Source organism: Sus scrofa, chromosome 10 (genome assembly GCF_054392235.1).
Source record: "Sus scrofa isolate SSC_HxYL_T2T_F1_AM1 chromosome 10, Sscrofa_HxYL_maternal_Yorkshire_Landrace_v2.0, whole genome shotgun sequence".
Taxonomy (NCBI): Eukaryota; Metazoa; Chordata; class Mammalia; order Artiodactyla; family Suidae; genus Sus; species Sus scrofa.
Genome location: NC_139392.1, coordinates 69,917,269 through 69,943,540, shown reverse-complemented (window position 1 = coordinate 69,943,540; position 26,272 = coordinate 69,917,269). Strand labels below are relative to the sequence as shown.

At 41.4% G+C, this 26,272-nt stretch overlaps 1 protein-coding gene across 4 annotated transcripts in view; it reads left to right on the top strand.

The window, feature by feature from the left end:
* Positions 1-26,272, top strand: part of LOC100521743 (cubilin-like) — a 314,323-nt gene that overhangs the window by 168,603 nt on the left and 119,448 nt on the right. For all 4 annotated transcript variants that reach the window (XM_021064811.2, XM_084980002.1, XM_084980003.1 and 1 more), the window contains 7 exons: positions 862-1,021; positions 3,792-3,905; positions 6,512-6,622; positions 8,049-8,177; positions 9,170-9,302; positions 24,717-24,922; positions 26,068-26,252. In XM_021064811.2, the coding sequence (XP_020920470.2) occupies positions 862-1,021; positions 3,792-3,905; positions 6,512-6,622; positions 8,049-8,177; positions 9,170-9,302; positions 24,717-24,922; positions 26,068-26,252 (1,038 nt within the window). The remainder of the gene's footprint in view (positions 1-861; positions 1,022-3,791; positions 3,906-6,511; positions 6,623-8,048; positions 8,178-9,169; positions 9,303-24,716; positions 24,923-26,067; positions 26,253-26,272) is intronic.

The window sequence follows — 26,272 nt, the reverse complement described above, 5'->3', positions numbered from 1 at the left end:
CTCACATTTCCCTTCCTCTTGACCATGGCCCTATGAGGAGCAAAAAGTTCCAGAAAATGTACCATTTCTGAAAATGAATGATTCCTTGTTATGTCTCATGTATTTGTTCCACCTGTCTTTTTTTTTTTGTCTCTTCTAGAGCCACACCCACGGCATATGGAGGTTCCCAGGCTAGGGGTCCAATCGGAGCTGTAGCTGTCGGCCTACACCACAGCCACAGCAACTCGGGATCCAAGCCGTGTCTTGGACCTACACCAGAGCTCACGGCAATGCCAGATCCTTAACCCACTGAGCAAGGCCAGGGATCGAACCCGCAACCTCACGGTTCCTAGTTGGGTTCGTTGACCACTGAGCCATGACGGGAACTCCCCAACTGTCATTCTTAACCTCAAACATTTTCTGCACATATTGTGCATATGGCCCATGTTGCGACTGCCCTGGAGTCTAGGGAGGAAGAGAGCTGTGGCGGGATGGCATTCATAAAGATACCCAGAGATCCAAGAGCGAGTTTTTCTGACACAGAAACTCCTACTGGAGTCCCAGCAGTGTTCTGAGAAATGACCAAAGACTCAGGTACTCCGATAGAAGTGCCTGATGAAACAATCAAATAAAGCACTAGATCCTGCCAATCTGTTTTCCTTCCACTAGCTCACCAGCATGCAGACAATCCGTAGATCGTGGGCCTCATAGACCCCAATGTGCAGGCAGGCCATGGAACCTGGGTCTCATAGACCCTGATACGCAGTCAGCGGAGGACAGGCCTTGTAGATGCCAACATGCAGATAGTCAGTGGGAAATGGGCCTCGTGGATGCAAATCTGAAGTTCTGAACCACAAAGTTCCCTTTTGCCTTTCTTTGCAGGCATTTGACGGTTTAAGCTCTGCAACCGCCCGCCTGGTCGGCGTGTGTGGAAGGCAGCAGCTGAGCAACCCCATCATCTCTACAGGAAGCAGCCTCTTTGTGCGATTTCAGTCTGGCCCTTCCAGACAGAGCCGGGGCTTCCGAGCTCAGTTTCAACAAGGCAAGTTCTGTGCGGTCTCTCCCAGGCACACATTATCTGCTCTTAAGTGACCCTCTTGGTGCTGCAATAAAATGAGCCCAGTCCTCAGCCCAGTCCTAAGCTTTCTACTTAACATGCAATATTTTAAGCAGAATGAAAATAAGTATGATTTGCAGTGATTCCAATTGTCGATATTTGTAACTTTGCCTTTGACTAATAATTAAGACGATGCAGCCTATCTAGTATTTATCCGAAGTTTTATGCTAAGAGATAACCTACTATAAATTACAAGACTTGCTGCTTTTTTTATTTTATGATTTTTATTCCTTCCACTATAGTTGATTTACCATGTTCTGTCAATTTCTACTGTACAGCAAAGTGACCCAGTCATACATATATATATATATATTCTTTTGCTCACATTATCCTCCATCATGTTCCATCACAAGTGACTAGATATAGTTCCCTGTGCTATACAGCAGGACCTCATTGCTTATCTACTCCAAATGCAGTAGTTTGCATCTATTAACCCTAGACTCCCACTCCATCCCACTCCCTCCCCCTTGGCAACCACAAATCTGTTCTCCAAGTCCATGAGTTTCTTTTCTGTGGAAAAGTTCCTTTGTGCCATATATTAGATTCCAGATATAAGTGATACCATATGGTATTTGTCTTTCTCTTTCTGACTTATTTACTCAGGATGAGGGTCTCTAGTTCCATCCATATTGCTGCAAAATGGCATGATTTGTTCTTTTTCATGGCTGAGTAGCATTCCATCATGTATATATACCACATCTTCTTAATCCATTTATCTGTCAGTGGACATTTAGGTTGTTTCCATGTCTTGGTTATTGTGAATAGTGCTACAATGAACATACGGGTGCGTGTATCTGTTTCAATTAAAGCTTTGTCCAGATATATGCCCAAGAGTAGGATTGCTAGATCATATGGTAGATCTATATTTAGTTTTCTGAGGTACCTCCATACTGTTTTCCATAGTGGTTGTGCGGGAGCTTGGGCTTATCAGACACAACTTAGAATAGATTTACAAGGAGATCCTGCTGAATAGCATTGAGAACTATGTCTAGATACTCATGTTGCAACAGAAGAAAGGGTGGGGGAAAAACTGTAATTGCAATGTATACATGTAAGGATAACCCGACCCCCTTGCTGTACAGTGGGAAAATAAAAAAAATAAATAAATAAATAAAATAAATAAAATAAAATAGGCAACACAATTCCTACTTTAAAAAAAAAAAAAAAGACTTGCTTCTAATGTTAGAGTCAGGTTCTAACCCTTGAGGCAGTGGTTGCCCTCCACCTGAAGAATCAATATTGTTTTCTCTTGTTTTTTGTTTTTAAAATTTATTTGTATTATTATATTTTTGGCCATGCCCAGAGCATGTGGAAGTTTTCTTTTTAAAATTTATTTGTATTATATTTTTTGGCCATGTCCCAGGCATGCAGAAGTTCCTGGGCCAGGGATCAACCTGTGCCACAGCAGTGACAATGCAGAATCCTTAACTGCTAAGCCACCAGGGAACTCCCATTGTTTTTTTCTTAAGTCACCACTTCCTACTAAACCTTTTCACCCATTGCCTCTCCTCTGGGATTTTTAGAGACTGACTGTCAGAGATGGAACCCAGAGCTAGAGGAGTGGCTTGTCGTTGGCTTCCGTGCGCCTCCAGTTTTCATTCCAATAAGCCTTGTCATTTCCAGTAAACATGCTCTGTTTAATCACTTAGCCCACTTCAGTGGACTTGCTCATATTCTATAGTAAAGAGCGCTGGCCAAGGATAGTTTCTGCATGGAGGCATCCAGAAGACACACCATAGACTTTGGAGACAAACTGCAGAGTTCTTTCAAAGAAGGAACAATTTCTTAAGTTTTTCTTTCCATTTAATTCATCAGCTACCTTTTGCTTCATAGTAAAAAAAAATCCCCAACAGGTGTTCCCTGGGCTATGCCAGCAGCCTCCTCAATGTCATCCACTCTTTTCGCATATTCTCCAAAGTCACCTTACAGTAATGAGTTCTGATCATGACCTTCAGGGATCCAATGTCTGTCCTGGCTCCACACCCACTAGAGAATGGAACCCAAGCATCTCTGGATGTTCCCCCATGGGCTCAGAATCTGCCCCCACCTTTTCCCAGCATCACCCTCACCCTCCTCCAGCGTGCCACGCTTCAGCCAAGTCTGTGTGGTGCAGCCCCCACCCTCCTCTCTGTCTTTGCTCGGGCTGCCCCCTCCGTGGACCACTCTTCCTCTCCCCCTTGTTCCTCCTTCAGCCTCTGTCTCCTTCCAAGATGCATCACACTCCCCCCACTTGGGAGCAGACTCCCCGACTTCTACTCCCACTGAGCTTCGCCTGTCCCAGATAACCTACGGCCACCCTTGTGAAGTCAATTGGGTATTTATTTTCCTAAAAGAGATGTTGGTTCTTAAAGAGGTTATCCCTATGCTTATAATTTACAAGTGGGCAGAGTACGTGAATCAGTGCCAGCATCTTGTGGAGTGATTCAGGCAATTCGTAGCCATTTAATCTGCTGTTCTTAGCCACTCCCCACTTCCTGTAATTGAAGAATAACGTGACAGATGTAGAGCACATCCCCACTTTCTCATGGTTTATGTGCAGCTTCCTTGGCCAAGAACGTCCTCGGCATAAAAAAAAAAAAAAAAAAATAAGAAACGAGGAGACATCACTTCCATTTTCATTCATCACATAATTGCTCAGTAGAGCCAGGAGCAATCCAACGTGCCTGACATACGTGTGTGCTTGTGTGTCCCTCAGCCTGTGGCGGCCACATCCTCACCGACTCCTTCGATACCATCTCCTCTCCACGGTTCCCTGCCAGCTACCCAAACAATCAGAACTGCAGCTGGATCATCCAAGCTCAGCCTCCGTGTAAGTAACCAAAATAAAAAAAGAATCCAGGATGCATGGAGTCTGTGGGAAAAGCCAGCTGTGACTCAGGCCCTTATCTCTTCCATGGTAACAATGGATGGCCTTCCTCTTCTGTTTTTGGAAGTCTCAGTTCCTGATGTGCACGAGAACAGGATTTCCTATTCTAAGAGGAAATCATTTTTACTCTTTATTCTTAATTTTCCTTTTCAAAAAAAAAAAAAAAGTTTCAAGGCCCAGCCAAGGAAACCAAACAAAACCAAACCCTGTAACCTTGTTGAAATGACAGACACGTGATATTGGGGCAAGCAAAAGTAATGGAGAAAGTAGTCACTTGGGGGCCTGTGCCTTGAGTGCATTAGATGCTCAAGGCAGTTGCCGAATGAAAAAATGAATAATAAGAACCATGAAGTCGAGAATGAATAACTCATAGTTGGGAATGCAGTACCATGAGCCATGAGTCTTCAGCCAAGGCGGAGGTTCATTATAAAACCTGGTCTCGCCACCAAGACATGTGTTTTCAAGAATCCCAGCATAGGCCTTGAAGAAACATTTCCTAAGTGCTTCCACTATTTTCTTTTCAGAATCCTAGAGTCTTCTGTTCTGATCTGGTAATAATCTGCTGGTGAAGATTAGTGTCCACATTTTTTTTTCTTTTTTTCTTTCTTCTTCTTCTTCTTTTTTTTTTTTTTTTTTTTTGTCTTTTCTGTCTTTTGAGGGCTGCACCCATGGCATATGGAGGTTCCCAGGCTAGGGGTCAAATTGGAGCTGTAGCTGCCAGCCTACACCACAGCCATAACAACGTGGGATCTGAGCTGCCTCTGTGACCTACACCACAGTTCATGGCAACGCCGGATCCCACTGAGCAAGGCCAGAGATTGAACCTGCAACCTCAATGGTTCCTAGTTGGATTCATTTCCATTGTGCCACGGTGGGAACTCCACGTTTTACAAAGAAAATGAGGAGACCCCCTCAGGACACAAGCGAAATGACTGCAAAGGGTAATTCTGGGTCCATTATGAATCCTGTTTCCAATAAGCCCTGCCTTGAGGTTTTCAGGAAAAATGTATGATTGCAGACATAATGTGGGAAAGGCATTACATTCTTGCCTTTCAGAGTCATTCTTGACTCTGCTCTAAAATGAATGACCTCTGTGATAATAGGCAAGTCACTAAAGCTCACCAGGCCCCATTAGCTAATCTAAAAAATGAAGTATCTGGCGTTAAGTATTCTCTGACATTTTTCCTAGGGATGTTAGGCATTCCCAAAAGGCTCTCTTTACTGCCCTGCATGTAAATCTGGGGATTGGTGAGGGAATCCTTAGCCGGAGAGAGTGGCCAGCCAGCCAGGAACTGAGAAAGAAGACCCTGCCTTGAGGCTAGCAGTTTTGTACCTAAGGATAATTGCTACTGAGGGGTGAAGCATTTAGATGAAAGATCTCACAGGTTCAAAGAAAATAGGACAATATCCTGTGGGGAAGATTCAGAACCCTGGAAGAAAAACCAAAGGGAAAGGTACCCCAACATGTACTGTTCTGCACATTATTCGAAGCTTTCTGTACAGTGACTCGACTTCTAGGTCCCTGGTTCTGGCCTTAAAGTCAATCCGAGAGACATCCCCTAAGAGACATGCGCCAGGGGAAAGATGGAATGCATTTATAAGCACAGGTAAAGAGTCAGAATCTAAGGAAACTATTCTATTATGAAAAGTGCTTCCGGGAGTTCCCGTCGTGGCGCAGTGGTTGACGAATCCGACTAGGAACCATGAGGTTGCGGGTTCGGTCCCTGCCCTTGCTCAGTGGGTTGACGATCCGGCGTTGCCGTGAGCTGTGGTGTAGGTTGCAGACGCGGCTCGGATCCCGCGTTGCTGTGGCTCTGGCGTGGGCCGGTGGCTACGGCTCCGATTCAACCCCTAGCCTGGGAACCTCCATGTGCCTCGGGAGCGGCCCAGGAAATAGCAACAATAACAACAACAACAACAACAACAACAAAAAGACCAAAAAAAAAAAAAAAAAAAGTGCTTCCGAGAGGAACAGAGAAATGGCTGATACGTTCCCCAGAGTCCGTGGAATAAGCCTACCCAAGGGTCCTCTACCTTATCAGTAGCAGCATTTCAGATTTGGGTTTGTTTTTTGTTTGTTTTTGCTTTTTAGGGCAGCACCAGCAGCATAAGGAAGCTCCCAGGCTAGGGGTCGAATCGGAGCTGCAGCTGCCAGTATACGCCACAGCCACAGCAATGCTGGATCCGAGCCACATCTGGGACCTACACCACCGCTCACAGAAATGCCAGATCCTTAACCCACCGAGTGAGGCCAGGAATCGAATTCGCATCCTCATGGAAACTAGTTGGATTCATTTCCGCTGTGTCACAAGGGGAGCTCCTAGAGGCATTTTTAAAACCATCGATTCGGTTGCCCTTCAAAGGAAAGCTTTTAGCAGAACCGGTTCCTTTTCCTCCTCTCCGCCCCCCATGCCCTCCCCCCCATCTTCCGCATCCACTGCTTCCCTGCTGAAGAAGCTGCCGGAGAATCATCCGAGGTAAAAATCTTATTCGCTGTGTGTTTCGTTTGCCAGAACGTCATTAAACAGTCTCCCCTTTTCTCCTTATAGTCAATCATATCACCCTCTCCTTCAGCCACTTTGGGCTTGAAAGCAGCACCACATGTACCCGGGACTTTGTAGAAATTTTGGACGGCAGTCACAGTGATGCGCCCCTGCGAGGTACTGCCCGCTCCCTCATCTGCATCTGCGACCTTGGCTTGTTTCAGTGTCTATGCTTACGGAGGTGTGTGCTGTCGCTGGGGTTTAGAATGTGTCCAGTCATGATGAAGAACAGCTTGAGCCAAGTAAAGATAATGAGAGGCTAAGAAGGCAGGCGTTAACGTGGGATTCCAGAAACTCAGCTGGTTCAGATTCAAGGACACACATAGTTTATGGGCTTTTTTTTTTTTATTATTATTGAAAAGTTGCGACTGCTTTGGACAGTAGTGAAATGCAGTCCATTCTGGCACTAGAGAGCATTTCCGTGAGAAATTTCTTGCTGATAGTTGATCACTGTTCTTGTATTCAAATTGAGCATGTTTCTTCTGGTTTTGTCCTCAGTGGAAGCAAACTAATAGATGAATGAATGGATGGATAGATAGATACATAGATACTTAGACAGACGGACAGACAGCCTAGAGTTCTGTTTATAGGACATCCCAGTAAAATTAAAGATTGCTGCCTTCTAGTTTCTGAAATGTCCTCAAGCAAAATGATTGCAGGTTATTTAAACTTTCTTCACGAGTCACTCCTTTTGACCTTCATCGTGCAACCTGAAGTGAAAGACCAGATGCATCAGAAAAGGGACTTGGTTTTGTGACTTTGTCTCCAGTGCCCGGAACAGTGCCTGAGATGAGAGTAGGCAATTGAGAAATGGTCTCTATTCTTTGATGACTTCTGATTGTATTCCTTGAGATCTTTGTCTATCAGCATTTGACCAAGGATGAGAATGTGCTTACCTGGGGCTAGTGTGCTCTTCAAAAAACCTTATCAATAGTACCTGAATTAATCCTATACCCTGATGACACTGGGTTTCATTGCTCACAATGTTGCCTTTGCTTGAGTGGAAGAACAGAACAGGCACAGAGAACTGAAGTAGCCTGACTCCCATCACATGGCTAGTAAACAGTGGAGCCAGGAGTTGAATCCAGGTGTTCTGGCCCCAACATCCACACACTTCTCTGCTGTTATATATCTTCACTGAGAATTAGCACATATATTTGTGCAGATCCCTACCGCCCTGGAGAGCTTAGCATTTGGAGGTCATCCACGTTTCTTATTTCCCCCTACTAATATTTATCTTATTTATAAATCATCTCCCCTATACTTATGTTTATAGTTTTAAAAAAAAATACTTTTTTTCCCATTATAGCTGGTTTACAGTGTTCTGTCAATTTTCTACTGTACAGCATGGTGACCCAGTTACACATACATATATACGTTCTTTATAGTTTATTTTGAATCGTCGGGCAGCATCCCAAACCCTGACCCCAATTTAAATGGTGCTCTTAAGAGTCCTTTTCTGTTGGCTTTGGTCTCTTGCGATTCTAGTAGATGTGTTCACATGTCATCACTCATTCTCTTTGTCATTGTCTTCACTATCTAGGCCGCTATTGTGGCTCCTCCATGCCCCATCCCATCACTTCCTTCGGCAATGCCCTGATGCTGAGGTTCGTCTCAGATTCTTCAGTGAATTTTGATGGTTTCCATGCTACCTATGTGGCATCAACATCAGGTAAGAGATGAACAAGTGGCACTGCCGGGTTAAGAGGAAGGTATGGAAAATCTTTGATTTGTCCTGTGGGACTCCTCTAAGTTCAGAGTTCGGAACTAGTTTCCTGAGATCACTCCTACAATGAACCTTACTGTCTCCCAAATTAGGTTAAGGTACTCGTAAATCCTGCAAGTAGTGAACTCTCCACCACATCTTCTGGATCCATTCTTCTGTCCATGGGCATGTCAGTTGTTCCTATACCCTGTCAGTTGTGACTCCTGCTGCTTGGGTGGCCTCTGGGAGTTGGAAGAATCTTCTGAGATGATCTTGGGTGACTTGCTTGTCAGTGACTCCTCCTTCATGATATGTTTGTTAGGGAAGCCCTTGGCAGACATTGTCCAGTGGCATTGCTAACAGGGGGGCAGTACTGCTCTTCCGTCTCCCTGGTCCCATGGCTGGGCCCAGGCAGGGCCGGGGGTTGGACCTGATGTAGGATGGACCATAGCATGTGGGGAGGAGAGGAGAGAGGACCTACCCTGTACAGGGGTGCATGGCCAGGAGGGTGCTGCTCATCGGGGGCCAGCTTCCTTGTTACTGAAAGCCTTGGAACGCCTAGGAGATTTATGCATGTTTCAGGACTCTCCTGAGAAGGAAAAGCTGCAGTACTGCCTTCTGTCCTAGGCTAGGATTGAAAACCATCCTGGTCAGAAATACCAAGGGGCTCGCGGATTAAAATGAGTCTTTTATGATATGAAGTCACAGTTCCCCGGGAGAAAAGGCTTTGAGAGTAGAGACCACAGAGACTCCTTCTAACCCGCCGTACCCCGTGGCTTTTGGTTTTCAGTTTGCAGAATCTTTTCATTATTTACAATGTGGATTTTTTAAATTCTGGAATGGATGTAGCGTATCCTTTGATGCTGCTGATAGCCCTTCTGGTGTTCTTTCTCCTTTATCTGTTAGGGTCTGTCTTTAATATTTACTCTGCCACTCACTTTGTTTCTCTTTTCTTCTAGCTTGTGGTGGAATCTTCCACATGGCTGAAGGCATCTTCAACAGCCCTGGCTACCCAGAAGTTTATCCCTCTAATGTGGAATGTGTTTGGAATATTGCCAGTTCCCCTGGCAACCAGCTCCAGCTGTCTTTTATGTAAATTCTTTTTTATAGAGTATTGTTTCAGTGAGAATGAATCTGCAGGAAGGAAGCACTGTTACTAATAGGATGAACAACGAATAGCATATGTGTCCAAACAACTGTTAAAGAATATGGCGGGAACTTCAGGAAGTCTCTTTCCACATTTCCTCTGCTTTAGTCATAGTTTGGATTATAAATAGCCTTGAGATGCTCCTGAGAATGGTTTTAGAGTCCTGCCTAACATTACCAAAGTACATGCCGAAGCTCCTGCTGCATGAATTTTTGGAATGCTCATTGTCAGATCACATTAGTTTTATCCTTTTTTAAAATTAGGAATATTTAGATTCTTCCAGAGAATCACTAACATTCTTTCTTCCAGCTGAAATCCTCATCTCAAAATCAAGCTTTCTTTACCCATATATCTTATCCTCCAGCCCAATGCACCTTTTCTTCTACTCCTAACAGAAGAATGGTTTGGGGAATTTTTTGAAACTGTGGGCCTGATATAAATAGACAGTCAGATATTTCTCCAGCAAAGATGGGTTTAATGCGGCTCAGATCCCGCGTTGCTATGGCTCTGGCATAGGCCAGTGGCTACAGCTCCGATTCGACCCCTGGCCTGGGAACCTCCATATGCCGCGGGAGCGGCCCTAGAAATGGCAAAAAGACAAAAAAAAAAAAAAAAAAAAAAAAAAAAAGATGGGTTTATTCGCGATGAGTAGAGAATTGCAGTTTGGGGTCTGCAACCATGGTGATCCGTGTGAAAGTCCCTGTATGGTGAGAGAAAGCGAATACTTTTATAGAGAAGAAAAGCAAGTTGGGAGGGCTGTAGCGAAAAAGACCATCCATGGCTTCTCATTGGTCAAGTCCTTTAGGAAAGAAGAGAAGTCTTCTTCCTATTGGACATGATAACTCCCCCTTTGGGGATCCTGACTCTAATTGAGATTTCTGTTTATTAATTTTTTGCATTTTCTCCTTTTGATCAAGATCTTTCCCTGAAAGCATTGGTGATCAAGAGCTAGATTTTCCAGTTTTAGTGCTTTTTGTGCGTCAAAGTCAAGAAGGGTGTTTCCTGGTGTAGTATTTCATGTTGGAGGGAAAGTGCACAGATTAAAAACTTCTTAAGGTCACATTAAGGTAACTAGAAGGAATAGGAAGGAGACCTCTCAGGTGCTTTTTATCTAAAGTCCATGTGGTATCAAGATCATAGACATTGGAGATCATCTGAAGCCTTATGTCATCCTCAAAGGTTTGGTGACAAAAATCTAACAGGCAGGAGGAAAGCTGTCTCATCTTCTTCAGTTCCAAAAAATCTTTGCTTTCAGGTCACCAGGTGACGTGAAGGTCCATTCAGCATTCAGTAATTTCTTTAGGCGTGCCACATGAATTCAAAAGTCTGTTCTTCAGAGTTTGGCATCAGAGGGTTTGGTTTGCAGGAGTTGATACTGGCCTTTCAAGTGAGGTTGAAGTGAGTTATTCTGGAGGAGTCTTTTCCAATAGACAAAAATCTCCAGGTTGCTAGGTGGGGTACTTAATGCCATCATCCCCTAAGGGTATACTATGAAAAGATTGCTTTCCCAGAACATGGTTATTTTTAATAGAAACCATCTTTTGCAATGGAGTATCTCTCCTTTTATTAATTGTGGGTCAGAAGAAGTAGGAGCCAAACGAATTGGAAATTCTGTGACTAGCTCAAAAGGTAAGGGTTTATGCATTCCAAAAGGAGAAGATCCGAGATTTAATGTTTAATGTCTAATGGCAATGTTTCTGACCATGGTGTTTGGAGGGCCTCCATAAATTTTGCCCATTGAGCAGAATGATGCCGTTAGTGTGTTTACTTGCACCAGAGGATTGAGAATGGTCAGCACAGTCAACATGTTGTAAAACCAGCCAAACAGAGTAGACTCGTCAAAGCAACTGGCCAGTTAAATGAATTCCTCAACCACCAAGAAGTTTGAAAGGAGTTCCCCAGGTAGGAATAATTTTTTCCAAAAGGACTTTTGCCATAGAAGAGAAAGTAGCCTGTCTTCAAGGAAAGGCTTCCGTTTAGGGTGGAAACATATAGACCATGACTAGAACATATTTACATCCATTAGAAGAAGAAATTGTATGAAATCCATTTGCCAGAGCTTGGATGGTCCATTGGGCCGTTTAAAATGTCTGGAGGCAGAATGAACAGGCTTCCCTCGGTTCTACTTTGGACAAGTGGGACCAATGAGGCAGACACTTTTTCCAGCCTTGTTCATGTTTCCCATCTAATATTGATTCGTGAAGGCTACCATCTTGTCAGTGTAACTGTCAGGGGCTTTTTTGTTGTTGTTAGGGCTGCACCGGTGGCATATGGAGGTTCCCAGGTTAGGGGTCAAATCAGAGCTACAGTTGCTGGCCTACACCACAGCCACAGCAATGCAGGATCCGAGCCGTGTCTATGACCTGCACCACAGCTTACAGCAACACTGGATCCTTAACCCACTGAGCAAGGCCAGGAATCAAACCTGCAACCTCACAGTTCCTAGTCGGATTCATTTCTACTGTGCCATGATGGGAACTCCAGAACCATGGTTTAATGCATGTATAGTGGTGAGGTGGTGGTTGTGGTGGGGATTTTAGAGTGTCTGATAGGAATAAGTTGTTATTTTATCCAAACCAGAGCTTTCTCTTTTTATCAAATCAACAGTTGTTGTATTTCCAATCTTGTTTTCCCTTTCCTGAGGCCAATTGTTGGACTGCTCCAGCCAGTTTTTCTAAATTTCCCTCTGGACCACGATGGAAGTTTGGCTACTATTGGTCCCTTTAAGGGCAGCTCTTTACAGAAATATCTCTAAAGTCATTTCCCTCAGCTTCCAGAGAGTCAAGTTTAGAGTGCCTTAGAATCTTAATAGTAGCTAAAGTGGCAGGTGAAATTATTGCATCCAATAATTCCTAAACACACGGGCCATTTAAATTTTTTTTCTCACTGGAAGTAAGGAAGGCACATCGCATCCACAATATTCCTAAATTATGAGCTGTTCCAAAAGTACATCCACTGTCAGTATGAATACTGGGAGTTTTGCTCTTGGCTAAAGTATGCCCATGTAAAAGCATATAATTCAGTCTGTTGAGCTGAAGTAGCCATAGGGAAAGATGCTGCCTCAGCCACATCAAAAGGAATCTTAAAAGCATGACCAGAACTGTATTTGCTGTTGTCACCTTTTTTTCCCTCCTTTTTAGGACTGCACCCACAGCATATGGAGGTTCCCAAGCTAGGTGTCGAATTGGAGCTGCAGCTGCTGACCTGCGCCACAGCCACAGTAGCAGCAACAGCAGATCCGAGCTGCCCCTGCAACCTACCCGACAGCTCATGGCAACACTGGATCCCTGACCCACTGAGCAATGCTAGGGATTGAACCTGCATCTGCATGGATACTGGTTGGATGCCTTTCTGCTGTGCTACAATGGGAACTCCTCACCTTTTAAAGAAGAACCATCAGTGAACCACGAGAAGTCAGCATCACCCAGTGGAATTTCCTGTAGGTCACCCTGAGGAATTAGCAGGTGGTTCATCGGCGGTAAGCATCACAAGGGACTTTGTTGATGATGGAGGGGAAAAGAGTAGCTAGGTTAGAGCTATCATAGTGTAAAATAAAGTGAGGAGCAGTTAACCAAAGGACTTCTTAGAAGATGAGGTGGCTGGCTGAGAAATGTTGAATGTGATGAGGATTCCAAATTTCTAATGCATCAGGAGCAAAAATGGCTAAGGTAAGGGGGGTATCCCCGTGCTACGGGGTCCAGTTGCTGGCCATAACACCTATGGGTCAATGGTGGTCCGTCTTTGGGGGGTAAATACTTGGGCATTCCCTTTGTTTCCATATACAAAAAAGGAGATAGAGAATCTGGTCGCTGGGATGCCCAAGGGTAGGTGGGCTCATCAAACTCTCCTTCAAGGCCTTGAAGGCTATGTCACCTGGTTCTTCTCATAAAATTGGGTTGGGGTCATTGTTGTTGAGGTTAACCATACAGAGCTTTAGCCAGGAGAGAGAAATTTGGAATCCAGTTTCAGCAGTAACCAACTAGCTAGAGAAAACTTCCCAGTTGTGCTTAGTTTGGGGTTTGGGGAAACTTAGGACACCTTGAAGTCTGTCCGGATCCACATATAGCCCTTATTCTGACAGCTGATGCTCTAAATATCAAGCTTGAGTTTGTACAAACTGCTATTTTTCTTCGGTGACCTTCAGTCTCTTTAAGGCTAAAAACTTTAGCAGGTGGATGTGGTCTTCCTGGGAGGAGGTTGGGGAAGGGGAGCAAAGAAGCCAGTCATCCCCATATTGCAACCAAGCAGTTGAACCTCTAGAAAACTTTGAATCATCCAGATCAGCCTTTAGGATTTGTGAGAAATAGGAAGTCTCAGGAAAACTCTGAGACCTCACTGCCCAGGCGAATTGTTTTTCTTCCCAAGGAAATGCCAAAAGGTGTTTGCCTGCTTCATCAACTGGAATGCCAAAGAATGCACTGCCTCAAATTCTCCACAGTAGAAAATTTGCTTCCAGTTGGAATGGATGTCAGTGACATATGAGGGTTAGAAGCAACAGGGTGTCAGTTTATTGTATGGATGTCCTAGATAAGCCTGCACCTTTGGCCATAGGTTTTCTTGCCAATAAATGGGAGTGTTACAGAGGATGGTACAAGGGATAATGACTCCTTGAGCCTTGTAATTTTCTACTAGGGGTTTTATGCTTTTTTTTTTTTTTTTTTAATAGCTGCACCCATAGCATATGGAAGTTCCAAGGCTAGGGGTTGAATCAGAGCTGCAGCTGCAGGCCTACATCACAGCCACAGCAACACCAGATTCTTAACCCACTGAGCGAGGCCAGGGAATGAACCCACATCCTCACAGATACCACCTGGGTTTGTTACCACTGAGCTACAACAAGATCTCTGGGGTTTTATGCTCTAAAGGATTTTTTTTTTTTTTACTTAAAGCTTTTTTTAAAATCTGGTTAAGAGGTTTTTAAAGGGTCTACTTGAATCTTGATTGGAGGTGTGCTGTGAATTTTGCTGACATCCATTAGAGATTTTGCCCAAGAGGAGGGTGGTAGCTGATTCAATAGGGACAAATGGTAAGTGTTTCTAGAATCAGTTCTAGAACCATCAGAGATGGAACAAACAGTAAAAGATGTCAAAGGGGCATTTAATTCACCTGGTTGATTACTTTGAGGACTGCTGTCAAATTCTAGGATGATTGCTCCCTTCTTTATTTTTTCAACTCTGCATGTGGATGTGGAAGTTCTTGGGCTAGGGATTGAACCAACTCCACAGCCACCTGAGCCACAGCAGTGGCAATGCCAGGTCCTTAACCTGCTGTACAACAAGGGAACTCCTGTTTCCCCATTCTGAGAGAAAGATACTCCAGCATGAAACATCTCTGAGAAGTCTTGGCCTAACCCATGGGTAGGAGGTGGAAAAACTAAGGAGAAAAGGGCATGTATCTCTCAAATGGCTTCAACAGAAAAGAATAAGTTCAGAGACAGGAGCTTCTTGAGGTTCATCAGAGACCCCCATTATTTGAACTGTTCCAGTCCTCTGAGGCAGGGGCTGTTTTAGAGCAGTGAGGATGAGCCCCAAGAGGGTGTCTGTAGTGTCAGTTAGGACTGAAAGAGATTCATCCCCAACCTGGAGAAATGTGTGTCTGTGACATTTAAGGGAGGATGAGGAAGAGGCCCTGTAGTTCCATCATTGGGAACTGGGAAGATGTGGCAAGGCTGGTTAGAGGGCTGATGGTCCCTAAAGCACTTCAATTTGCAACTGTCTCTTTTCCAGTGTCCTGGTTCTTTGCAATAGCAGCAGGCATGAGTGAGGCTTTGGTTTCATTTAAGAGCTTTCATTTGCTGGGGTTGAGGAATAAGAATTTTGGCAGTCTTCCTCTGCAGTGACTCATTTAGAGTGCGAGAGAGCTGGTTTGCCACATTAACTAAATCTGGGCTGGACGTAGTCTCCCAGTTTATCCTGCTTCTCTTTACTAGAAGGGAGTCCATTAATAAACACAGAGTTTAAAAGCTACCTGGTTGAACACTGTCTAAAGGAAAACCAGAATTTTCTCTAAAAATAATCTGAAGTTGATTATAATAATCATAGACAGTTTCATCAGATTTTTGTGGGCAAGCCTGAATTTTGTTCTAATCAACAGGTTTTGGAGAAACCCCAGGAACTGTTTGGTGAAGCCACCTAAGGGTTGTCTGAGCCTGATCATATAATAAGATAGCAGGCTGGTCTGCCAGTTATAATTCTAAAGGCCTTTCAGAATTTTCTCCAATTAGTGATATTCATCCAAGACTGGGCTTGGCCTTCATTCACAGGCAGGTGAACTAGCTTTCGTAAGTCAAAGAGATAGTTTGCATGACTATCTTAAATTCCTCAGCAAATCTGTGAGCATTTTCACATACTTTGGGAAAGCTTTAACTGTCACTCACAGTTCTGCTTTAGTCTAGGAAGTACAAAAGTTAAGGGTTTAGTCTCTGGATCTTCTGACGGCTTCATTTTGAACAGACACATTCTGACAAGTCCAAAGGAAGGGGGAATGGGAAGAGTTTCATGGAGGGAAGCTTGGCAAGAGAGTTATTATGGGGATTGACAGTACAGAGCAGGCATAGGCAATACAGCAAGAGAGGAGAAAGATGGTACCAGCAATGGGTCTAACCAGGAGGAACCAGTGGAAAAAGATAAGATGGTGCTGGAGGCAGAGCCTGAGATAAAAAAACCAAGGAAGAAGAGCCTGAAGCATGATTTATCTTTCATTAATCATGTTTGCCTCAGCTAACCTTAAAATCTTATTTTGTAGTGAAGCAATTTTAGACTCTTGATAATGTTGGGAAGCCTCAAAATACCAGTCAAAATAAACATCGTACTCATTTCATTTCTAGAAATTTTTAAGCTATTGAAGTTGAGTTTGGTTTTAAGAAAATTAAGCATGGGGATGTCAAAATTTCCCCATAATGGCCTTTGGGAAGGCTGATCCATTTAGTTAGAAATGGGCATGAAAGGACTTCAGCTTTTAAACCAGAGTCCCTGATGGAAGAGAAACTCTCAGAGATTTTGCTCTAGAGTAAAAAAAGAAAAGAAGAGAAAAAGAAAAAGAATTTTCAAATATTTTACACACAAACAGCTCAATTCAAACAGCTTGAAACCCTAAATACCAACCAATTCTAAGGAAATAGCATGGTTCCAGAGGAATCAAACCAGAGGCTTTTGCAGCTAGGTGCCAGAGAATAGCCCTTTGCAAAGAAATGGGCTTAAGGCTAAAGGCTGAGCAAAAACTGGCACAGTTTCAATGAAACAGCCCCTGTTCCTGAAGGAATGAGTTGAAGGCTGTCAGTTTCAGTTGAAACAATCTGATCTCAAATCAGACAGAAGTGCCAACTGAGTGCTGGCGTAAAGAACAAAGCATTGACCAGAAAGATGAGGCTCTAAAATTGATTTCTCTGTAAAACCTGGAGAGCTTCAAATGCAGATAGAGTGTAAGCTTAGATCCAGGAGAAGGATGTGCCTTCAAACTCCAGGGTTGGCCAGAAAAGCAGTGAGGGACAATGGGATGAATCCATGAGTACCACACCTGTTTGCTTACCAGCCTGGAGCTGTCAAGAGACTCATCTGGTCCCTATACAAGCCACCAAAATGTTGATCTGAAATAAATAGAATGCCAGATATTTCTCTGGTGAAGATGGGTTTATTCAGGATCAGTGGAGAATTGCAATTCAGGGTCTTCAACTGTGGGGAGCCCAGCAAGAGAAGGAGAATGTTTTTAATAGAGGGAAAAGGAAGCTGAAAGGGTGACAGTCAACAAAGAGTCCATGGCTTTAACTGGCTGAGTTCTTGCCAAGAAAGAAGGACTTCTTTCTATAGGGCTAGACTCTTCATTGCAGAGTGTAAGAGCTCATTCTTCTGGTTTATCAACTCTATATCATTGCAATTTCTGTTTGTTAATTTTCTACAAAAATTAGTATTTGACTTGTAAAATCATTCTCACGTTCCTCTGAATATGGGCTATGGACATAAAATCAGCATCCCATCACATTTTGAGTGATCTTGAGTTAAAGTAAAAATAATAATGTATTCTCTAGAAGTCGATAGTGAAAGGCACATTGTAAGGGAAATAGGACTTTTTAAATCATCAGTAGAGAGGTATGTGCAACATACTACTCTGGTAATAGATGCTGAACAAGTATTGAATGATAAGACTTTGGTATTTAAACTGCCATTTTAAATGAAAGTTATTTGTTTTACTATATCACAGCTTATTGAGCTTTGGATAGAGTTGGTGATTCTGTTTTGAAAAGCGTATAATAAGTAACTTACTGTTGTGAGGATGGTTTTGAGGACACTGTTTATTCAGGAGTCTTGCTTCTCTCCTAGAACTGCCATTCTGTGCATCAAGAATGGGTTTTTTAGAAATGAGAGAAAATGTGTTTGTAGACCACATTCAAACATCTCAAGTTGCTTTCTTTCAATCCATCAATCAGACAGGACCTCTTTAGGGTCCAAGTGGCTTTGTGTTGAAACACTGATGCCCTCTGAGTGCCTGAAAGGCAGTGCATGTTTAAGTTGCCACAGGGGAGAAAAGTTTTGTTTGCTCTTGTCCTTAGCTAAAAGCACAAAGTTCTGTATGGGAACACACACACACACACACACACACACACACACACACACACACACACACACACACACATAAACTTTTGCCATATATATATATTTCTTTATTCAAAAAATATTGATTTAAGCCCCTACTATGTGCTTACACATGTAAGCACGTTACACCCATGTGAGATGCTTTGTATAGAAAGTCCATGTTACTCCTATAATAGATGCTTTGTGATGTAATAATGAGTAAAACATAAACATTGTTCTCATGATAGAGTCAGTAGTCCTTCACATGGCTTATTAGGTCTCATAACTGATAAATAAACGGGCTTTTGGGGTCTTTTTCCTCTTGGTCTTTACCACATTCACATTCTTGATCAATCTGTTGCTTAGTGGTCATCAGGAACTGGGCCAGGTCCTGGGAATATTTTAAAGAGACAAGTTCCCATTTCTTGTTAAGTTACTAATATGTTCATGTCAAAAAAAAATTTTTTAAACGTAAGAGATGCATTTCACCCATAAGGGATAATCATGTCCACACATGGCCACAGTTGTGATGAAAGACGTTAAATTTTAAATGTACAGCACCAGGCTCCTGCATACCTGATGTTCAAGTTTCAAATTCTCTCACTCTGGCATTTCTAAAGTACCTTGTGTGGCAGTTCAAGGTTAAATCCAAGAGGACCACACTGGACTCTCCTCCTAAAAGATGGGAGGTAAACACAGAAAACAAGTTTCATCCATTTTATTCTGTAATAGACACAAAATCCTGATTACTATATTAAATCTTAATGCTTCATCTTTTTCCTTTTTCATCCTACAAGAGGTTAACTTTGATCATTTTGTGTTTCTTTTTATTTTTAAAGTATAATATGCAGAAGACAAGCTGTTCCTCTTTACGTAGATGATAATGAGAAGGGCTTTATGGCAAAGCCTCCAAGTTATTTCTGCCCTGGTCTAAACTATATCCAGATGGGTATTTGGAAGCACTCCTCTGGGGTGAGCGAGAAGCATATGAAAAGCAGATGGAATCTGTCAAGTTCTAAAGCATGGGGTTTGGATGGTGGACACTGTGGTGAAACTGAGTAGGGAGAAAAATCGGAGAAATCGTGGTCGACTCTATAACATAAAAGGGGGGCAAAATAAACCCCCCCCAAAGAATTTTTTTATAAAACAGATATTTAGAGGAATTAAAAGAAAATATGCTGTATGCTGGCCGAGTCCTTTTAAAATGTGATTGATCTTGGTTCAAGAATCAAAAGTGAGATAATGAGAAGCAGTGATGGTACTATTTTTGTTCCACATCATATTTTTACTAGCAGATCTGAGCCAAGACATTTGGAAACAGCATAAATTTGCTTGTAAAATGGACCAGCCTAAAACAAAGACTTCCAAGAACAATACAACTTTTTAAAAAGTTTAATTTGATTCTTACAAGTACCATTGTTTCTAATGAAAGGCCTTTTATGACATTTAGCGTTGGATTACACCAGTCTGGTACAAAAAACAGAAAAATCCTGTACTTAGTAATCTTCTAGCCCATTGGATCAGACTTTAATGTCCGTGTTGATCACCTGGAATCTTGTTAAAATTTATATTCTGATTCAGTTGGTTGGCGGCTCTGATGCTTCATTTAAACAGGCTCTTGGGTGATGCTCTGGTGCTGGACTACATGCTGCACTTTGAGTTGAAATGATTTAGGGGCAATTTCATGTAAATTACCTTCTGAGGCAAATATTTTTTTCCTGAGAATCAGAAACACAATTTTAATATATTTTAGAGTTCCCTGGTGGTTCAGTGAGTTAAGGATCCAGCATTGTTACTGCTGAGGCTCAGGTTGCTGCTATGCCATGGGTTCCATCCCTGGCATGGCATTTCTGCATGTTGTGGGTTCAGCCAAAAGAAATTAAAAAGTAAATAAAAGGACAATTTAAACATGTTTTACATTGTTCATACCATTATGGGTGATAAAATTGAGGATGAATTTAAGAGCCAAACTTGGCAGCCCTCTTAAGGATGGATTCAGATCCATTATTTGCCTAAAATTATTGTAAGTAGAAACTTTGTCTTAGGAAGAATCAAGAAATACAGTGGAGGTTCAGACACATGTGTGTTTTGTTTAGCCTCGTGTGGATTTTTTTCTGATTTCTTTTGCTGTTTAATTATCACTCACAGTTTGCTGCTAAAACTAGGTCTAGAATATGGATCTAGATGATCTCTACTGGAGTAACCTTGATGAGATTGTGAGAGCCACAGACCCACCATCTGGCCAGAGCCCTACCAATGCTAGTATCTGGCCTGAGAAGCTAGTGGTAGAACGAACTGACCAGTTTGCTCCCAGGCTCTGACTGATGGTGAAACCTCAGAGATGTGTGTGGTACATCCATCCCACTGCGGGGCGTGAGGTCCCAGAACCTCCAGGCTGCTAGTCTGTTATCTTAAGCATCCTAACCCTTTTGCTGAGATAGGGCCCAGGAAGATGCTGGACTTAGCACTAGTGACTAAAAGATACACGATAGAGAAGTAAGTTTTCCATTCCTGAGTTTTTTTTTAATTTCCTTCCCAACAGTTTTTTTCTATAGTCGTATCAGACAGTCCTTTCTCTTCTCTTCTCTTCTCTTTCTCTTTCTCTTTCTCTTTCTCTTCTCTTTCTCTTTCTCTTCCTCTTCCTCTTTCTCTTCCTCAGGCCACACCTGCAGCATACGGAAGTTCTCAGGCTAGGGGTTGAATCAGAGCTGCAGCTGCTGGCCTAAACCACAGCCACAGCAATGCAGGATCTGAGCTGCATCTGTGACCCACACTGCAGCTTGCTGCAATGCCAGTTCCTTTAACTCACTGAAGGAATCCAGGGATCAAGCCCCTATCCTCATGGATACTAGCCAGGTTTTAACCCACTGAGCCACAACCGGTGGTACTCCAGTTCTTTCCTTTTTTATTAATCTTGTCCGCAGAAAAAAACTTCTTTCAGTTACTTGTGGAAAAAGAAGAGTTTGCACTCACTTCATTTACTTTAAAAAAAATTAATGACTTTTTTCTTTAAAAATTAGTATTAAATAAATAAAATATTACAGGGCAGCAAAACTTTTCCATCCATATCCCTTTACCTTCTTGTCAAAGAGATAACCCGTATTTTCAATTTTATATGTATCATTTCCTTAATTACTTTATTTTTTCCTCCTAAAACTTATCACAGCCTCTCTGTATTTCCGTTTATTTGCTTATTATCTGTCTCTCTTTCTAGAATATAAGGTTCCCAAAGGGAGGAACATTGTCTATTTTCTTCATCATCCCATCGCAGTGTCTAGCAATGTAGTAGAGAGTAAAATATTTATTGAGTGAATGTTGACTAATTTATCATTCCTAAATTTTTGTTTGCTGGTATAAGAAAAGCTTACTAATTTTTTGCATACTACCTTATCTAGTAAACATTCTGCTCTCTAGAATGACAAAAATTTTGTCTCTTGTCTGCTGCTCTACCTTCAGTTCCTAGACAAGGACCTGACATTTTAAGGTGCTCAGTAAATAGTTATGAATGAATGAACACCCTTGAGTATTGCTTTATAGCACTTCTTTTCCAAATCTTACAACCATTTCCCCCTTTCCCTGCCTATTGTCCTGGAAAACCTTTTAGCATATTATGCAACAAAGTGATAAGAATATGCTTTCTTGTGTTGTTTTATATTTAGAAGAAATATTTTAAAACTTTCACCTCTAAGCATATTTCTGTAGTAGGTTGGAGGGCATTTCTTATCCATTTGAAAAAAATTTCCTTCTATTCCTAATTTTCTGTGAGTTTTTATAATGAATACATGTTCAGTTTTAGCAAATACTTTTCTGCAATTGTCGCTGATTCTTCCTTAGTATATTTTTGAATCTATTTTTCTCTTTAGTCTTAATTGTTCCAATAGATCTTCTCATCTTAAGCCATTGTGAGTCCAGCTTGATTAAGATCTAAATATTTTACAGATTGATGGTTTCATTTTACTAATATTTTATGTAATATTTTTTATCTGTATTGTTAAGAAGATTGACTTAAACTTTTTCTTTCTTTGACCTCCCTTGACTGATTTTGTTCTCAAGGTTATACTAACTTAAGTAAGTTGGATACTATCACCTCTTTTCTATCTTTTGTTACAGTTTACATAAGATTAGGATTTGGATATTGATTTATTGAAGATTTGATAGAGTTACCCTATAAAATAATCTGGGCTCAGATATTTGTTTCATTTTGTCTGCAGGCAGTTTTTTTTATACTGATATTTATTGGTTTAATGGTATTTTTAGGTGTTTCATTTTTTCAACTAGTTCTATTGTATTTTTGTAAAAAAAAATTGTTTACATTCAAACTTAGTGACATTGGTTTTTAGTAGAATTCATTAAAATTTCTAGTGTATCTGTAACTTTGCCCTTTTTAGTAATATTGCTCATTTAAACTTTCTTTTTTATTGTTAATCAGTCTTATTGAAAGTTTATAGTTTGTTAGTCTTTTCAAAGAAATAACTTCTTTGTAATCTCTTCTAGCATTTTCTACATTTATATTTTGCTAATTTCAGATGTTGTCTTGGCATTTCTTCTACTTCTTTTGTCGGGGTTTTTTTCCCCCCGTGGTGTTTTTTTGTTTGTTTGTTTGTTTGTTTGTTTTCCCATTTGATTAGTTCTGGGGTTGGATATCTAGTCCATTTTTCTCAGTATTTGTTCTTTCCTAGTATAAGCACTTAAAGCTATAAATTTCCCTCTAATTACTGCTTTGACTATATTCCATAAGTTCTAATATATAATGTTTCCACTCTCATTCCGTCCTAATTATATTCTAATTTCCATTATGGTTCCTGTTTAACACACATGGTTTTTATAGAAAAGTGTTTTATATATCAGAATTATGGAATCTTTTGTAATCTCTCTGTTACCCTGTTCCAGTTTTATTCTCTAGTGGTCAGAGGAGAAGTTTTTAATGGTATTAATATTTTCTAAGATTTGATTTGTTGTCAACTATATATACATATATTTGTCTTTTGTCTTTTTAGGCCCACACCCATGGCATATTGTGGTTCCCAGGCTAGGGATAGAATAGGAGCTGCAGCTGCCAGCCTATGCCACAGCCACAGCAATGTGGGATCCGAGCTGTGTCTGCAACCTACACCACAGCTCACAGCAACACCAGATCTTTAACCCACTGAGCAAGGCCAGGGATAGAGCCCAGGCAATCTCATGTTACGAGTCGAGTTCATTAACCACTGAGCCACAACGGGAACTCCTGTTGTCAACTATATTAACACATTTTATACATGTTAATGGGCAAATAAAAAGAATACATGTAGAATTTATAAATTCTAATTATTGGATGTTATAGAAAGCCTGTTATTGTCTTGTTACTGCAATTCACCGTCTTGTGGAAATTACTGAAAAGCATGTAATTTACTCCTTAATATATTTGAAAAATTATCATATAGAAGACTCTTTGAAGCTGCTCCTTTAAAAGTTACTCATTTCTTTTGAGTAACCAAGTCCTATAGCCTATTCTTAATGCTGGATCTTTGCATCATTTGATGCTCTTCATCACCATCTCCTTAATTTTCTCTTGGCTTCTATGACATGACACTGAACTTGTTTTTATCCTACTTTCCATATGACCGTTGTGTTTATTGTTCCCTCTTCCTTTCACTGTCCTCAAAATATGGGTGTTCCTTAAACTTCTGCTCTTGTCCCTTATCCCTCTCTCTCTACTTATCACTCCCCACTTTTCATTTCTAAACCCCCAATCTAGCCATGCTTTCACCTATTTTCATATACATTCAAGTGATTTCCAAATATAGCCCTAGAGTCTCTTTTGAAGCCCACACTTGGCACAATGGGTTGGGTTGAATTGCCTGTATATTTGTGGGTCCTTCTCTGGATGATATGTTCTATTCCATTCATCCATTTGTCTACCCTCACACCAATACTACATTATCTTGATTATATCCAAATTTTTTAAGCAGCGAGGCCAATTTTTAAAAACCTTCATTTAGCATCTTCATGTTCCAGACTCTTTATGTGTGTGACTAATGACAATCCTATGAGGTAGCTGTTATCTCCTACCCTCTATTCCCCTATGCCATCATTATTGCAGAATATAAAGAAGCTGAATAGGCCATGCTTGAACACTCACCTATTTTAGAATAAATGTGATTTTTTTTCCTGCCTTTACAGGATTTAAGTACAGATGCCGTTGATTGGCATTTAAGCTCTGCCAAAATTAACCCATTATGCTGCTCCAGCTAGGTCTTCTGATGTCTTCTTAAAGGTCCTCAAAGTTCTAACCAAACCATACCTCTCGCAGGTTTCTAAATGTGTCCCACTCTTTCTATATATGTGCTTTGCTTGGCATGCATTCTCTGCCCACCATTTCTGCACCTTAAAATCCAATTAATGCTTGTATTTCCATCAAAAAAAAAATCTCTCCAATCAAGCTGTTGCTAAGCTTCACCATCAGATGTGAAACCTTTGCTTTCAAAATTCTTACATCACTTTATAGCTCTGACGGCACAATATTCTGCCTTCTAACATGCATTTTTTTTTATCTTCTTGCCCAGTTTTCTCCCAGAAAGGAAAGTTCCTGAAGGCAGAGTATTAATTCTCTTTGTATCTCTTGAATTACCATTTTAATACATTTGAGGGAAAGAAATTTTTTGAGTTAGCTAAGACATTGTGATTAAAGTGAAAGAAAACATTTTAAAAAGAGAACAGGTCAAACCCGCAAGTGATTTAAGATACTCCTTAAATTCATTCTATCAATTTAACCCCTCTTTTTTTTTTTTTTTTTTTTCCTTTCCACAACAGAACTTTCCAGTTAGAGGATTCTCGGGACTGTAGCAGAGATTTCGTGGAGATCCGGGAAGGAAACGCCACGAGTCGCTTGGTGGGAAGATACTGTGGAAATGTCCTCCCCCTTAATTATTCGTCCATCATTGGGCATGACCTGTGGATCAAATTTGTCTCTGATGGCTCAGGCAGTGGTGTTGGCTTCCAGGCTGCATTTAATAACAGTGAGTCGCTTCTGTTTTAATGATGGCTTCCAGAATGTGTCCTACAACCTAGAAAGGATATAGCAATGTTCTCAGTAATGCACCAAGAACAACCCCAAACTCTATACTTTCCCCCGATATTTATTGCCTTTGTGGAATTACTTGATTATAAATTATATTAGAAAAATTAAGTTGTGCATGAATGGCTCAGTAAGAGCTAAGGAGAGCATTCTTGGTGGCGCTAACATTCTTTTTTAGGGCTGCAGCTGCAGCATATGGAAGTTCCTAGGCTAGTCGATTCAGAGCTGCTGCTGCCGGCCTACACCACAGCCACAGCGATGCAGGATCTGAGCCGCATCTGCAACCTACATTGTAGGTCATGGCAATGCCAGATCCTTAACCCACTGAGCAAGGCCAGGGATCAAACCTGCAACCTCATGGATGCTAGTCAGATTCATTTCCACTGAGCCACGATGGGAACTCCTACCTGATTTTAAGTTACATTTTTCCCATAATGTTGTATTAAAGAGTTTTCTATTGTATTACGGCTTCAGTGTGGTATACTTAAATGAAATGTGTTTCACTTGATTTCATAAACTCTTCATGCCTCAAATTGAGATATTTAGTATTACTTTAGGATACTCTTGGGTGCCTAGATAGTATAACAGGATTTCTCCTAATAGGATAAAATATTACATATTTTTATTTTCTAACACAAACTTTTTCGTAACGAGTTATTCTATATGCAGTTTGAAAATGGCTGTTTCTGTTTTCTTATATAATTTTTAAAAACATGCTTCATTCTTTGGTAAAACAAGGTAAAATCGGTAAACCAAAATTATAGAATAGGGCTGGTACCACCTCTTTCCATGTCTCCATGTGCCTTGAGGTCTGGGAGCCCATTTTTACAGGGAAGCTATTGTTTGTTTTCACACCATGCAGCCTTCTAAGGAGATAGAATTCCATTCCCAGAACCACCCTTCTCCAAGGAATTAATAGACAGCAGAGAAACCAAAAGGGAAGCAGTATTTCTTTCAATGTTCAGAAAAGAAATTGCAGTCAATTAAAAACCCATCCTTCTCAACACCCCTTGCCTTTTGTTTCTTTCATTTGATTAAAGAGCTCTTCTAAGTAGGTCTGATTTACTGCTCTGTTTTCCTTCCTAGTATTTGGCAATGATCATATTGTGGGAACTCATGGGAAAGTCGCCTCTCCCTTATGGCCTAGAAATTACCCTCACAACTCCAATTACCAATGGATCGTGAATGTGAATGAATCTCAAGTTATCCATGGTAGAATCTTGGAGATGGACGTTGAAGGAACATTTAACTGCTATTATGACAAGTTAAGGGTGAGTTTCCAAGGGCAGTC